Here is a 13134-nt window from a genome sequence, read left to right as displayed (position 1 = left end):
TTCTTTGTGGGTGCATGGCTCCCGTCCGCTCTACATGAGCTGATACGGTCACAAGGCAGCTTCGGCTCCAAAGCCGCCAAAGCCGTGTTTCCCCCCCGTTGGAAGCTGAAGCGTCACACGCGGCTTGAGGGGCGCTCTTGGCTTCTTCTTCTTCTTCTTCTTCTTCTTCTTCTTCTTCTTCTTCTCCTTCTCCTTCTCCTTCTTTTGGGGGGGCTCGATATGCCAAGATTGCCGCTGACACGTTGGTTCCGGGACGAAATCGACAAGCGTGGGGAACACGGGTAGCAGTCGTTCGGAGGGGGATATTGCCGGAGCAGACAGACCCAACAGGTGGACGCAGTTGGTACAGGTAGTGTACTACGTAGTGTAATACCTACGTAGTGTAATAGTGTAGTACCGGTAGTAGGAAGGGACGTTGCAGAGGGCCGGCCGGTGAGGCGCATCGTCCTCGCTTGTCTGCGCTGCCTCCACCAAAGCCAGATCCTCCGGAAATTGTTCGGGTGCCTCGCACTGTAGGCTGGTGCTCTTTCATGCGCTGCCGCACAGTAGTACAGTGCTGACTTGTGCCACCCCTCCCCGCGCTAGCGGGCAATCGGACTGCTTTTTTTATACCCGCACTAACAGAGACTCCCGGGCCGGGGAAGGAAGGGGGAGGGGTGTTCCTGTTCCCCCGTGGCGCGATGCTGTCGAATCAGAGAGTCAGGGTCCGGTCCCCCATGAGGAAGAGGATTCGCATCCCAGCCTGTGATGAGCATGTCCCGTTGTTCTACACTAGGTACTGCTACGGTAGTTGCCTGTCTGCCGTCCGAATTGCTCAAACTATGTACAATTGCCGGCGTCTGCATCGGCGAATCCCCTTGGGTACATTCATTGGCTACCTACCTACCTACCTACCTGCCCACCCACTTACCTTCCTACCCAGGTACCCAAGGTACGCATGTTGCTGGAAAGCAACGCTGTGTTGTTTCATCACCAATCCGGTCCGATTGGGCTAATGCAAAAGCAACCACCATAAGACTCCTCCGTACCTACGTACGGTAGGTACCGGTAGTAATTAAATGTCTTACTTAGCCTCGGACGTGGCACAGGGAGTCAGGGCCGCGTCCGTGCTGCGCTCTGCCAATACGTGATGACGATACAGACCGTCTCACCCCCGACAAACATGTCTGTCTTCTAAACATGGCCCCTCCCAGTGGCGCCGTTCCCGTCATCACTGTCACCCTCTCATCCATGGTGCCATCGCATCATCGTCAGCCACCATCCCGTCTTTCCTTTGCTTCTCATGCTTCTTGTTCTTCTTCTACTACCTACCGTACTTCTTCCTCTTCTCGGTCCTTTTGGCTAGCCGAACTCCTTCTTGGCGGCCTTCCGCTCCACCCTGGCCCGTCTCCTTTCTTCACCTCACTAGCCTGGAAACTCGCTGCCTCCCCCCTCTCAGCACGACGCCTGGTTGCATGGCGTTGAGCAGCACGAGCGCAAGAACCTCGGGTAGTGCGTCGAGCCCGAACGCGTACGTATCGTTAGTGAGGACGGGGTTGCCCACGTTCGCCCCGGGTCCGAACCCGACCAACCGAAAGACGATCCGGACCTGCGCAACATGTACTAGCTATACGTACCGTATATGGTACCCAGCCTGCTGATGGTTTTTAGAGTCTAGAGTGCGGGGGATGAAGGCAGTCACCTCCCACGAGGCGCCCATGCAAATCACCCGTCAAATCCTCTGTCAAGGCGTCGGCTAGGGTTATTAAGATCGGCATCCTGACAGACTGCGCCTGCCTTCTTGTAGATGATGACTTGGACAACGTGTGCAATCAGTGACAACCCAAACATCACCACAAACGTTGTTGTCATGGAAGCTGGGATCCAAGACATAGGAGGAGTTACGTGCGTCAACCGGGGATGCTTCCATACTTTCCTGTCACCGCTGTGGTGCATGAGGGTTGTCATTCGGACGGAGCTACACTCACTGGCAATGGAACTGGTGGTTGGTGTTAAAGGTAAAGATGGAGCAGTCATGACAGCTTGAAAGTTTGACGTTGGGGCATCTCGTCCGAACCCACGTCTGAAGTTGCCAATTTCTGTTATATTCAGATCCGTACAGACGGGCTCTCCGCAGTCGGGCCATCATCGCAAACATACAACAAAGAGGCTCAGCCCTGCGGCGTTGCTAGTATCAATTCCTCGTGGGTTGCAAAACATCTCCTCAGCCCAGCCAGTCCAGTAGTTGGAGACATTACGCGAATCACGGCATTTTTATTTTATTTTTATTTTTTTGCATCACGGACGCGTCTTGTTCCAGACTGCCACAGCTCTGATGCAGAGAAGGCTCTATATACATAGATGATGAGTCCAATATCACGTCCTGGATAAAGACACCATGCGTCCGAAGGCGAGGGCTTGGTGTAGGGGTGAGATGTCTGAGACTCCACGACGCGCCCAAAATGAAGCTGTTCCCATGACCCACTCGGTGTCTCTCATTGAATTGGCACTGGATCCTACTGAGGCGGTGAGATTGGACATTCAGCACACACACCGCCGGGTGCTGTGCAAGTAAGGAGCCTAGCACTCGGGTGCAAAGAAAAGAAAGAAAGAAAGAAGCCCAGCCCGGTCTCCTACCGGTATACGACCTAGCTATCTACCTACCTACTGACACACCACCTTTCCTGCCTTTTTATTAGTAAAAGAATGCTGTGTCACTACAATATGCCTGAAAAGGCCTACATTATGCTAAATATACTGTACTAGTAGTAAGTTATTGAACGCGGTGGAGATATGATAGGCTTCTAAAATACAGGTACTTTCTGGATGTGGTTAAGACCGGCCTTTTTTCCCTCCACCTGAGTGCCTAGTCAGCCTGAGGTATAGCTAGTCGGTGAGTGGGTGAGTAGGCGAGTGAATTGATGAGTGAGTAAGTGAGTAGATGAGTGAGTGAGTGAACAGATGAGTGATTGAGTGAAAGTTCAATTGAACCAAGCTTTTCCCCCCATGGGCCAAGGTGGTATCTGTACCATCTTAGATCAGGTCCACCTGCAGGCGCCAACCCCAAACCAATGGAGATAGCAGCACGGGCCAATGCTAGTCAGTTGACCCGACCCCGCGACGGTCCCGGCAACTTGCTCGTTTCCAGTAAAAACAAGTTCCCACCTTTTACCCCTGTTCGACCCTGTTCGAGACGCCGCCGCAGCCGCAGCAGTAGCAGCAGCAGCAGAAGTCGCAGCGCGGCTAGCCACTTTATCTCATCGCGTCGTGTCAGGGTCCTCAGGCTCGGCATCCGTTCTTTTTTTTTTTTTTTTTTTTTTTATTGTTTACCGCTTCTTCTACGACGGCAGACCGTCCGCGGCTAAGAAGAGCGAGCGTGTATTCGTGCCGTTGCCAAGTGTGCCGTCGCTTCTCGGCTGCAAAAAGCAAACCCAACACAGCGTAACATAACGCAACTACGCTACACTACGGATACCGGTACACGGCCTGCCGTCGATCTGCTGCTTGCTTACTTACTATCGCCAATCTGCGCTGACCACCCTCTCCCCTCCCAAAGGACCCCAAAGGAGCAATTACGTCGCCCTTTTCTCCCCGTCCATTGGCTAGCCCGACGAGCTCTCTGCTGCAGCCCGCCGCACGCGAGACAAGCACCGGCCCAACATGCCTATCCGCGTCAGGTCCAAGAAGCTGCCCAAGCCCCGGGACTTGAGCCCCGTGTCCTTGCACTTCGACTCGCTGGAGCTGCCCGACATCGACACGGACGACACTTTCCGCAATGTGGTCAAGAAGCTCTCCGTGTAAGTTTTGGAAACGGCCCCCGTTCTAGACCAGACCCGGAGCAATGCCACCTCCCTCGCCCGAGAGGGTCCGGTTGGTTGGAACGCACAGTGAGGCCGATGTGCTGATCGACTCCCCACCAGATATTTTGTCGACGTCATCGTGTTGCCCAGCACGTTTGAGCAGCTGCGCACGACGGCCGCCGGTGAGCCGTTGCGAGTCTTGGTCGATCACCTCAACGCCACTTGCACCAATCCTGCCATTGTGAATGCTCTCCTGTAAGTCTGTTGCAGAAACTCGACCGCCACTCTGCCCCCGTCTCTCTCCACTGTCTCATTCTAACACAAACTTCAGCGCCCTCAAATGGCACTATGCCGTTGACGAGTCCGAGTCCAACAAGGGTCTCTGCGAAGCCCGCGCCAGCGCCTGTGAGATCGTCGCCTGGCGATTCCTCACCCGCCTCTCGGAGCGCGAGGCCGTCGACTACTGTCTCTATGAGATTCCCGATCCCAAGCAGCCGCCGACGCCGCCGCCAAACGCCGACCTCGAGAGCAACGAGGACTCTCCCCTGCTCTCCGGCGGCAGCTGGTCCGGTAACGGCAGCCGCCGCTCCTCCGTGCGCCCTGGAAGCAGCGCCAAGCGCTACCAGCTCCTGTCATCTCTCTCCAGGCTCACGATGAGCATGCACGCCGACCAGGAAGAGGAAGACGATGACGACCCGACCTCGCCCTTCACCAGCCTCAACGCCCTCGAGATCGCCGCCGTCGCCGACGCCAAGCGCTTTCTCAGCCAACACGTCGTACAGAAGATCGTTACCGGCATCTGGAACGGCGACATCATCTTCTGGGACAGCCTCTCGGTCCACGCCCAGAAAAAGCCCCGCTTCTACAACGCCCACACGGCCGACATCTTTTCCCGCCTGAGGGTCCCCAAGTACCTCAAGGCCTGGGAGGCCTTCTTCTTCTTCATCTTCCTGTGCCTCTACTACTCCGTCCTCGTCGAGCAGAACACCGAACGCATCACCCACAACGAAATCGTCCTGTACATCTGGCTGGCCGCCTTCCTGTACGACGAGCTGAGCGAGTGGGCCGATGCCGGAACCATCTTCTACGCGACAGATGTCTGGAACCTTTTCGACATGATCATGATAGGCATCGGTATCGCCTTTGCTGTTCTTAGTAAGCGAGCCTGCTTTTCTCTCTCTCTCTCTCTCTCTCTCTGTCTCTCCCTCCCATTCTTGTCTGGACTAACCCGCCACAGGGGTCATTGGTATTGCCAACAACGACCGGCACATCACCAACACCGCCTTCAACGTCTTCGCGCTCGAGGCGCTGTTCATGGTGCCGCGGGTGTTCTCCCTCCTCAGCTTGTCGCCCTACTGGGGCACGCTAATTCCGTGTCTCAAGGAGATGGGCAGGGACTTTGTCAAATTCATGGTCCTTGTCGTCGTCATCTACCTCGGCTTTCTCACGACCTTCTCCCTCATCGGCCAGGACGCCTACAACTTCAGCCACATGACCATGATCCTCACAAAGATCTTCTTCGGCTCGGCGTACGTCGGCATCGAGATCATGGACGACATCGACAAGGTCTTTGGCCCCCCTCTCATGATCATCTTCATCATCCTTTCTTCCTTCCTGCTGATGGGCTCCCTGACGGGTATGCTGTCCAACTCCTTCTCCCGCGTCATCACCCACGCCCGCGAGGAGTACCTCTACGTCTACAGCGTCTACGTGCTCGAGGCCTCGACTAGCAACCGGCTCACGCACTTTTACCCGCCGTTCAACGTCATCGCCCTCGTCATCTTCCGGCCTTTGCGCCTCTTCCTTCCCTCCGACGACAAGTTCCGCCAAAGCCGCATCCTCCTGCTCAAGGCCACCCACCTCCCCATCGTCGGCCTCATCAAGATGTATGAGAGCATCCGCCGCCGCGTGATGCCCGACGAGTACGCCGGCTTCAAGGGACCGCGCGGCGCGACGGGCGCGACGAAACAACGCTCGCGGGGCGCCTTCCAGGCCAACCGCCCGCCATCCGGGTACCGCCCCGCGAGGTCCCCCCGTCCCGAGGAGCGCCTTGACTCTCGCCATTCGTCACGCCCCCGGCACCGTGCCGTCGAGGCCGATGAAGCTGACGCGCCTTCGGCCGTCGAGGTGCGCATCTCGGAGCTCAACGACAAGATTGACAAGCTCACGGCGCTTGTCGAGGCCCTCCAGCAGCGGCCCGGATCGCCCTCTTGAACATTTCAGTCATGATGGTTCCTGAAAAGGTAGACCGCCCTACAATCGGCTCAATCTTTGGGATTTGTGTCAGTATAGTGTGTGTTGTATGTGTGCGTGTGTGTGTGTGTGTGTGTCCATGTTGCTTTACATGTTTATGTGTTTGTGTATGCGTGTGATATGAAGAGCTTTTGGCCGGTTTTATCTGCATTACCCGAGGCATGCTGGGTGCGTTTGGTTTTAGCTTGGCGTACATGTGCTTTTGTTTGTACTTGGTGAGATCGAAGCAAGTGAGCGTGGAACTGGGTGTAGTTGAGTGTTATCTTCCGTGTCAACGGACTTGAAAGCTCGGAAGCTCGATGGTTGATCTGCTGTCTCGAAGGTAGATTATGCCAATGTGGACAAGAGCTTGGAATATGTTGTCCAAATTCGACGAAGTGGGAATAAAATACATCACTCGTAACGTTACGATTACGCATTCAATCATTGTGATACGCGCCCTCATGCAGTGGGTTTGATGTCGATAAACATTATCCTTCTCGGCCGGAGGTGTGCAGCCCCCCCCCCAAAACCCACCTCGTGCGCTATGACCAAGAGGAACGAGACAACAACAAAAGAGCCCAACGCCGCCCACATGCGAAAAGTCACCCTCGTACTCACTCGCGCACTTATCCATGACTCCGTCAAAGCATCAACAAAAACAAAAATCAAAACAACAAAAACGGAAGTTTCGCTTTCGCACATCACGGAAATGTGACAAGAGTGGGATTCGAACCCACGCCAATTACTTGACTAGCACCTGAAGCTAGCGCCTTAGACCGCTCGGCCATCTTGCCTGATGATTGTTGAAGAATTATCCCAGATTATGCTGTTATCTTGCGTAGGATTTATCAGTGGGGGGAGGGGAGCGGAGGGGGAGGTGGGGTGCTCGAAGGGGGATGCGGGCGGGTATTCGTGGTTGGACAGCACGCCCGCTTGAGTTCTCGTTTGCGGGGATGAGGCTTGCGTTGGCTAAGAGGTGTCGAACCCTTGCGTCTTCTCTACCCTGGTTGTAAGACGAACGTGACTCGAGCTTGAAAGGTGCTGCTGCTGATGTGATGCGCTTCTGGCTCGACTCGACCCCCGAAGAGGTTTGAACCCCCAACGGCTGCCAGTCCGGACTCGGCTCCGACGGACCGGCCCCATACAGCCAGCCGATGCTTCAGACATGACCCCCCCCCCCCGTCCGCCAAACACGTGGCGTGCGTCCCCTCTGGGTGAGACAGTCATCGCCTAGCCTACGGTTTGAGGTGGTCTCGTTTCTGTCGGTTCGGACTGGCGGGAAAAGGCTACGTTCGACGACCAGTGTGACTGAGGCTCACCTGTGTGCAGCAGCGCAACCTACCCTATTCCTTTTACCGCGCCGGCAACAACCAGCGCTAAGAAGCCACACGGCTTGTCGCCAAGGGGTTTCCAACGTCATGGATGGAACCTCGGTCGACAAGTTGTATTGGTTTCTTCTAAGTGCACACGGCCGCCGGCTCGAGCTGGGGCTGCCGAAACTAGAAATCCCCTGCCTGAATGAACGTAACGACTGGGTCACGGCCGAGTCCACCGCTTGCAACCCATCCCTAGAGCTTTCAGGCCATCATCATCTGATAACGACATCCGTACGCATGTCAAGGTTAAACCCAAACTCCCTGAGGTAAAGCCGAACAGCCATCTTGACTTCGAGGGTATCAGACAGTATGTCGGGTCCCCTTTCAGAATCAGAGGTCGTCGGCCCGGATCTAGGGGGGTCCTCGTCCCCTCTCTTATGATAACCGTCCAGAAGAAAGTCTTGCAGTTCAAGAACGGGCCACGATCTCAGCCACATTTCGCACCCCACAGCCTCCCCAAAGGTCCTTTGCCTTTCTATGCTGACTTTCGTAAAGGTCCAATCCCATCTATGTTTCCAACAATACGCTCCGTTAATTGAGCGCTGTAGAGAGGCGTCTGCATCCCATTCCATCCCGTTCTTCCCTAACGCAAGTATAGGCACTATATCTTGGGCAGTGGATAATGGTTCGCTCTGCGGCATCAGCCTTTAGAAGGCAGTCCGTTGCGTCCGCCACTGTTGCTAGATCCCGCAGCACGGCAATATAACGGATAGAGATTTTCCAACGGTATTTGGTCGCATATCGGGTGCCGACAACAGATTGGTGGTGAGGTCTGCCCAGTCTCTAAATTCCCTGAGGATCTCCACCGCGGAAAATTCCGGCGGCTCTACCTGTCCCTCTTGGAAGGACGGTATCTTTCCCGACGGCAAGAGAGACCACAGAAGTTCTGTGACGGCTTCAAAGGACTGTATATAACAATCTCCGAGCACGTACAGTTTGAGAGGCTTGCCATCTTGCGTGGTTCCCAGAGGCAGGATATCGACGGCCTTGAAAGCATCCCGAAGAGTCCTGAGCCCTTTGTCGCATTCGAGGAACGGCTGAAGAAATCTCTCCATTCTCTGCCAGCTTTCCCACAATACCACTTCCGAGCGAATCCGGGAGCCCTCCAAGTCAAAAGCAATATCCAGTAGTACTTCTCGTGCCTATATTCCGTTTCCCAATATTAGTCCAACATGGTTCGGACGTTACTGGAGAATCCTTTGCAAGTGCTCTGAGCACACGTGCTCCTCAGAGCCTGACAGTCTCTTCAGTAGCACATCCCACCTCAATCGCACCGCGTCCCCTTTGTGGGGAGATAAAATAAAGTCCCACAGTCGAGTCAAGCTCGGACAGGGGTCTGGGGTGGCTTCACTAGGTTTTGGGGCGATGGCAATTTTGGCGTCTCGAAAACCACGTCGCAAGCACAGACAAGACCGTGAGTAGTCCCGTCGTAGTTGGGTCTCATGATAGAGAATCCTTCAATACCGTAGAGCCAGTAAACATCGTCTTCCGCCGAGATGATGTTTAACCAACTGGAAGATTGGCTAGAGCCACAGAAAGCTTTGGGCATGAGAACGATTGCTCGCCAAGCGGATCCGTGCTGGACAAAAGGCCGGTAAATTCTTTGTTCGACAGAGGACTTGAAAGAACCCTGTAGGTTGCAAAGCTTTATGGCAGTAAGGTGGAGGCCTGCTATAGTATTCGAGTCTCCTGATATTGTCAAGGACCTGTCGAGAAGAGTCTAGATTATTCAATTAGCTTTGAGGGGCTCGACAAAGTCAGGAACCCAAGTGGGCAGCTGCCGCCGTTTACCCCAGTTAATACCAGCTAAGAAAAGCACTTCTTAGCCCCTGCTACACTTCTGAACTAGCCATGAGGCAATCCTAATGCTAATCTCCTGAGATGTAAGGCTATAGTCTACGGCAATAGTACGTTCACCTGTTTGTTGAAGCATGCCTAAGAGGGCAAAGATTTGGTCCCTGGGGTTGCTGCAAAAACACTGGCTGGTCCTGGCCATGAGACCCAAGAGCTCCCATCCGGGATTGTCCCCTCTTGTCTTGTGCATCTGGGTCTAAACTGACACGGGGAGGCGTCTTGTGATACGGTCGAGCGGCCAAAATGTTGATTTTGACCTGCAGAATATGCTCAGTGACCTTGCTAGGGTGACTTCCTGGACAACCCACAACCTGCGGAAGAACGGGCGTTGGAAAAGACTAACGAAGGCTTCGAGACAATTCTGGCATGCGCCTTGTAGCTTATAATGGACGCATACATGCCCGTCTATCCAGCGGGTTATGGCATTGAGAGCCATGTCGCTGTCCTCTGATGCAGGTCCGAGATAGACTAGCACCCCAGCTGCGCCCACGTAGACGTGTAGCATAAGCGCCACCTGTGCTGACTGTTCCATTTTGTCATCTTGGTTAATACACAGCAAGTCCATCCAGATCTTCCGAGGGGGGCCGTTGAAAGAGATCCGAACGCTTCACAAGGCATTTTCGCAGTTCCGAGTGATGGGCACAATGTCCCAGAACGGGCCCATGAACATTGGCCTGCACCGAGTCAAGTCACCGGATGCGTCTGCCCAAGTGTAGGAAATGGTCTCGTACTGGGTCTATTCGGACCCAAGCCTCACGTTTGTGAAGGCCCCGTAGAGAAGGCTGCCGCTGCTAGAGGAATCCAGCTCCAGGAGCCTGATTTCGTCGTTGCTCGAGAACATTGGGTAGCATCTCGAAGGCTTGTATAGGTCGTCATTCGCGGTGGTTCGGACTTTTTGTGCTTGCGCAGTGCCAGGCTGTTTACTTGCAAGGTTTCATACGCAGACGATAGACCTCTGTGGTTGTTCGAATTTGCCTGGTCGTGGAACGTAGTGCTGGTGCTTGAGCCGGGGAGATACGATGACGGTACGCCTGAAAACCCGTCGTCGTGCATGTAATCTACGCCCTCCGGCCATCGTAGCTTATAGCTCCCATTCATCTCATCGGTAGGGGTGTGGGGCATCAGAAGGGGGCGTGCAAATGTGATGTCGTCGGTGCAGCCGACGGCATCGCACCGTCTACAGCATGGAGGGCCACCTACAACCACCACGTCTGGACGCACTCAGTTAGGTTCGTGCTATCTGGACATTGGGACCGGTCTTGATGAACCAGGTTCTCGGGGTTATCTGGCGACTATGGTGTAGACTGGTTGTTCGCATTTGCCGTGAGGCTTATGAGCTGCATGATAAGAAGCCATTGGTTAGAAATGGACGCAGAAGACGATGTCACTGGATCACCTTGGATGTGCAGCCAAGAAAGCTGTCAGCATCCGCCAAATACGTGGCGTACGTCCCTTTTGAGAAAGCCATCGCCTTGCTCACGATTTGAGGTGGTGGACTAGTCTCGTTTCTGTTGGTTCAGACTAGGGAAAGGCTATGTTAGACGACATCATATGACCTAGGCTCGCGCGTCCCGTATAGCCAACTCGCCTCATCCTAAAATGTCGCAGGTTACCACTATGCAATCTCGAAATAGTAACATCCGCCATTGTTACGGCCCCAGACTGCCTGCGAGCAATCCGGAGTCGTAGCTATGTATGAGTTTCAGACATAGGTCGATCACAATCAAGACTCTTCACAAGTACCCGCGATCACAGATGAGGAGGTTGAAAGAGTACGACTTGTAGTTGGCTAAATGAATATTTACTCATGCAAGTGACGACTGTGAGGCTCTCTGTACTTTTACCTAACAACGTTAGCAACCGCTCGATTCTTCGAGGCTTACAAAATAGTGCATCAACCCATTTCGTTGCTCCCATGAACACCAAACTGGACCTGTCGTGGGACGAAGCAACAACGGCCAGCCCGACTCGCTCATGGCAAGATCAATCACCTCCCGTTCACCCGACATCGCCTGCGTGTACAGTCCGAGAGATCTCGGTCGTTCAAAGACCACGTCCTCCGCAGCGGCCGTCTCGAGGCTCGCGGGTAAGCAGACACCACCACCCGACCCGTCTTCCTCACACCGTCGACTCCTGACAGCCATTGTCCCTGTCGACGTCCATGGGATCCCCCGGGTCGACGGACGAGTCCCTGTCGCTCGCATCGGCGGTGTCCTCTTCCACCGTCTCGGACCACGCGTCCCCCCCGGTTCCTTGGCGCGGCGGCGTCTCCCCCGAGCTGGCTTCCGGCGCCAGGCCCTTTGCGTCCGCCGCGAGCCCGTCTCTCCAAGACACATACACCAGAACCAGCGACTGCAAGCCACCCTCCATGAACTGGGCCACAGAGGCCGTCGCGTGCAGATCCGCAAGGACCACCGTGTCGATCAGCAACAGGGCGGCAACGGCCGCCATCCAGACCTGCGCCCAGGCCGAGGCCGGCGACAGGAAGATGATGGTGAACATCTCCGCCACGGCAGCGGCCTGCCAGCGGCTCGGGAACCATCTCTTCCACTGGTGGATCGCGTCGGACAGCACGCGCTCGACGAGCCACGGCATGGTGTAGGTGCCCCAGTGCCTGCCAAACTTGCCGTGGTCGAAATCCTGCCCCGGGCCGTCAAAGGCGGTCCTGGCGTCCAGCCTCTTGCCCCATACTGTCTTGATCGTGCCGCCGTCGTCCCATGGTTTCTTCTTACAAAAGTCCCGCCACCTCTCAAACACCTCGACGGCGATTTCCTCGCTGACTTCGAAGTACTCCCTGTGTTGCATCGTGCAGAGGCATTGCTGGCGGTATCGGTAATTTCCCAGTTCTGCGTGTATCAGCTTCTCGGCAAACCCGTGGAACGGAATATTCTCGGCCGTTGCCGTGGAGTGCCAGATGCTTTTCAGGGGCTTGCATACTCTCGTTATCTCATTGAGACGACACTGCGCGTCCCTTTCGGTCCGACCAATCTTGACCAGCTGCGCCCCGGTTCCTCTTGGTTGGAATACGAAAAGGTAAATGCCCCCGTCCTTCAAGTGACTATCTTTCTCTTTTGAAGGGCCGTCCCTGATCAGCTTTGCCATGGAGCTGTCAAGCTGGGTCCCGGAGAGCTTCTTCGACGGCTTGACCGGGACGCTCGTGCTCCTCTCCGCCGCGCTCGGGCGCTGCCCCTTTCTCTCTGCTTCGTCCTGCGTCTCCGGCGAGGTGTGGGAGCGCGCAAAAAGCGGCACCCGGCGGGCTTCCGCCGCTTCGTAGCCGTCAACGACATTGTGTTCTGGCGATGCTGTTGCTCGGAGAGGCGAAGGCTCCAGCTGTTTGTTCGGTCCCGAGGGCTTCCCCCGGGCCCTCCGCGCCGGTTTCTTGGTGGGCGTTTCCATCTCGCAGTTTGACTCTTTGGGTGGTTCGGGATGGAGCAGGGCCGCATCGCGCGGGGCGTCACCGTCCGGGACCGGGAGGTTGACTGACGAACGTCTCTGCCGCGGCTGATTGGGCGTCAGTCCAGACTGCGTCAGCACCGGCGGAGACGAGGCTGGGCCGAGTTGAGTCGCCATGGCAGCTTTGGGTCGGCGTGTGATGGCCGTGCCCGATACGACCCGTCGCTTCTTAAGACGAGGTAGATCAGGGCTTTTCTCATTCGGGGAGACATCAAAGGACTCCATTTTGTCTGGTTACGAATGGATGCTATGTGCAGTATGCGTAGGCAGAAGCAGCACAGAGAGCGGCAAGCCTGAAGAGCCGAGCAACATCGCTGGCGAGACCTGGCTCGTTAAGTACCCCCCGAACATCAACTTTATTATGGCAAGCAGGCGAGTAATGAGCTCCATGTGGGAGACCAGGGTCTTGGGCGGATATGTTGGTCTGAAGAGCTGAG

At 55.4% G+C, this 13134-nt stretch overlaps 4 protein-coding genes and 1 non-coding gene across 5 annotated transcripts; 1 reads left to right on the top strand and 4 right to left on the bottom strand.

The window, feature by feature from the left end:
- The first annotated feature begins 3310 nt into the window (after nucleotides 1–3310).
- LY79DRAFT_610009 (ion transporter) lies at nucleotides 3311–6485 on the top strand. The gene is made up of 4 exons (XM_060561932.1): nucleotides 3311–3776; nucleotides 3900–4034; nucleotides 4111–4934; nucleotides 5017–6485. Exons 1-4 carry the CDS (start codon nucleotides 3640–3642, stop codon nucleotides 5991–5993), a joined length of 2073 nt encoding a protein of 690 aa, XP_060412586.1. The 5' UTR covers nucleotides 3311–3639; the 3' UTR covers nucleotides 5994–6485.
- Nucleotides 6486–6726: 241 nt separating this feature from the next.
- Nucleotides 6727–6808, bottom strand: LY79DRAFT_t174. Its single transcript has one exon. It is a non-coding gene; the product is annotated as a tRNA-Leu (tRNA).
- A 1838-nt stretch (nucleotides 6809–8646) lies between these two features.
- LY79DRAFT_558359 (uncharacterized protein) lies at nucleotides 8647–9284 on the bottom strand. The gene has a single exon (XM_060558176.1). It carries the CDS (start codon nucleotides 8937–8939, stop codon nucleotides 8709–8711), a length of 231 nt encoding a protein of 76 aa, XP_060412585.1. The 5' UTR covers nucleotides 8940–9284; the 3' UTR covers nucleotides 8647–8708.
- On the bottom strand, nucleotides 9266–9733 carry LY79DRAFT_558358 (uncharacterized protein). The gene has a single exon (XM_060558175.1). The coding sequence runs from the start codon at nucleotides 9678–9680 to the stop codon at nucleotides 9441–9443; it is 240 nt and encodes a 79-aa protein (XP_060412584.1). The 5' UTR covers nucleotides 9681–9733; the 3' UTR covers nucleotides 9266–9440.
- Nucleotides 9734–11362: 1629 nt separating this feature from the next.
- LY79DRAFT_580982 (T5orf172 domain-containing protein) lies at nucleotides 11363–12922 on the bottom strand (the record flags this gene model as incomplete). The annotated part of the gene is made up of 1 exon (XM_060560162.1): nucleotides 11363–12922. One exon carries the CDS (start codon nucleotides 12920–12922, stop codon nucleotides 11363–11365), a length of 1560 nt encoding a protein of 519 aa, XP_060412583.1.
- Nucleotides 12923–13134: the final 212 nt, after the last annotated feature.

Source organism: Colletotrichum navitas (assembly GCF_030913465.1).
Source record: "Colletotrichum navitas strain CBS 125086 chromosome Unknown LY79scaffold_43, whole genome shotgun sequence".
Lineage (NCBI taxonomy): Eukaryota > Fungi > Ascomycota > Sordariomycetes > Glomerellales > Glomerellaceae > Colletotrichum > Colletotrichum navitas.
Note: the sequence above shows the minus strand (reverse complement) of the source record. Positions and strands in the feature narration are given on the sequence as shown.

What these genes read in the sequence shown, in the direction of transcription:
- LY79DRAFT_558359 (XM_060558176.1), bottom strand. Translation starts at nt 8,939, where the DNA reads ATGCCCAAAGCTTTCTGTGGCTCTAGCCAATCTTCCAGTTGGTTAAAC.
- LY79DRAFT_558358 (XM_060558175.1), bottom strand. Translation starts at nt 9,680, where the DNA reads ATGGCTCTCAATGCCATAACCCGCTGGATAGACGGGCATGTATGCGTC.
- LY79DRAFT_610009 (XM_060561932.1), top strand. Translation starts at nt 3,640, where the DNA reads ATGCCTATCCGCGTCAGGTCCAAGAAGCTGCCCAAGCCCCGGGACTTG. An exon ending in GTGGTCAAGAAGCTCTCCGT is followed by an intron (nt 3,777 to 3,899) that starts GTAAGTTTTGGA and finishes ACTCCCCACCAG; the next exon opens with ATATTTTGTCGACGTCATCG. An exon ending in GCCATTGTGAATGCTCTCCT is followed by an intron (nt 4,035 to 4,110) that starts GTAAGTCTGTTG and finishes CACAAACTTCAG; the next exon opens with CGCCCTCAAATGGCACTATG.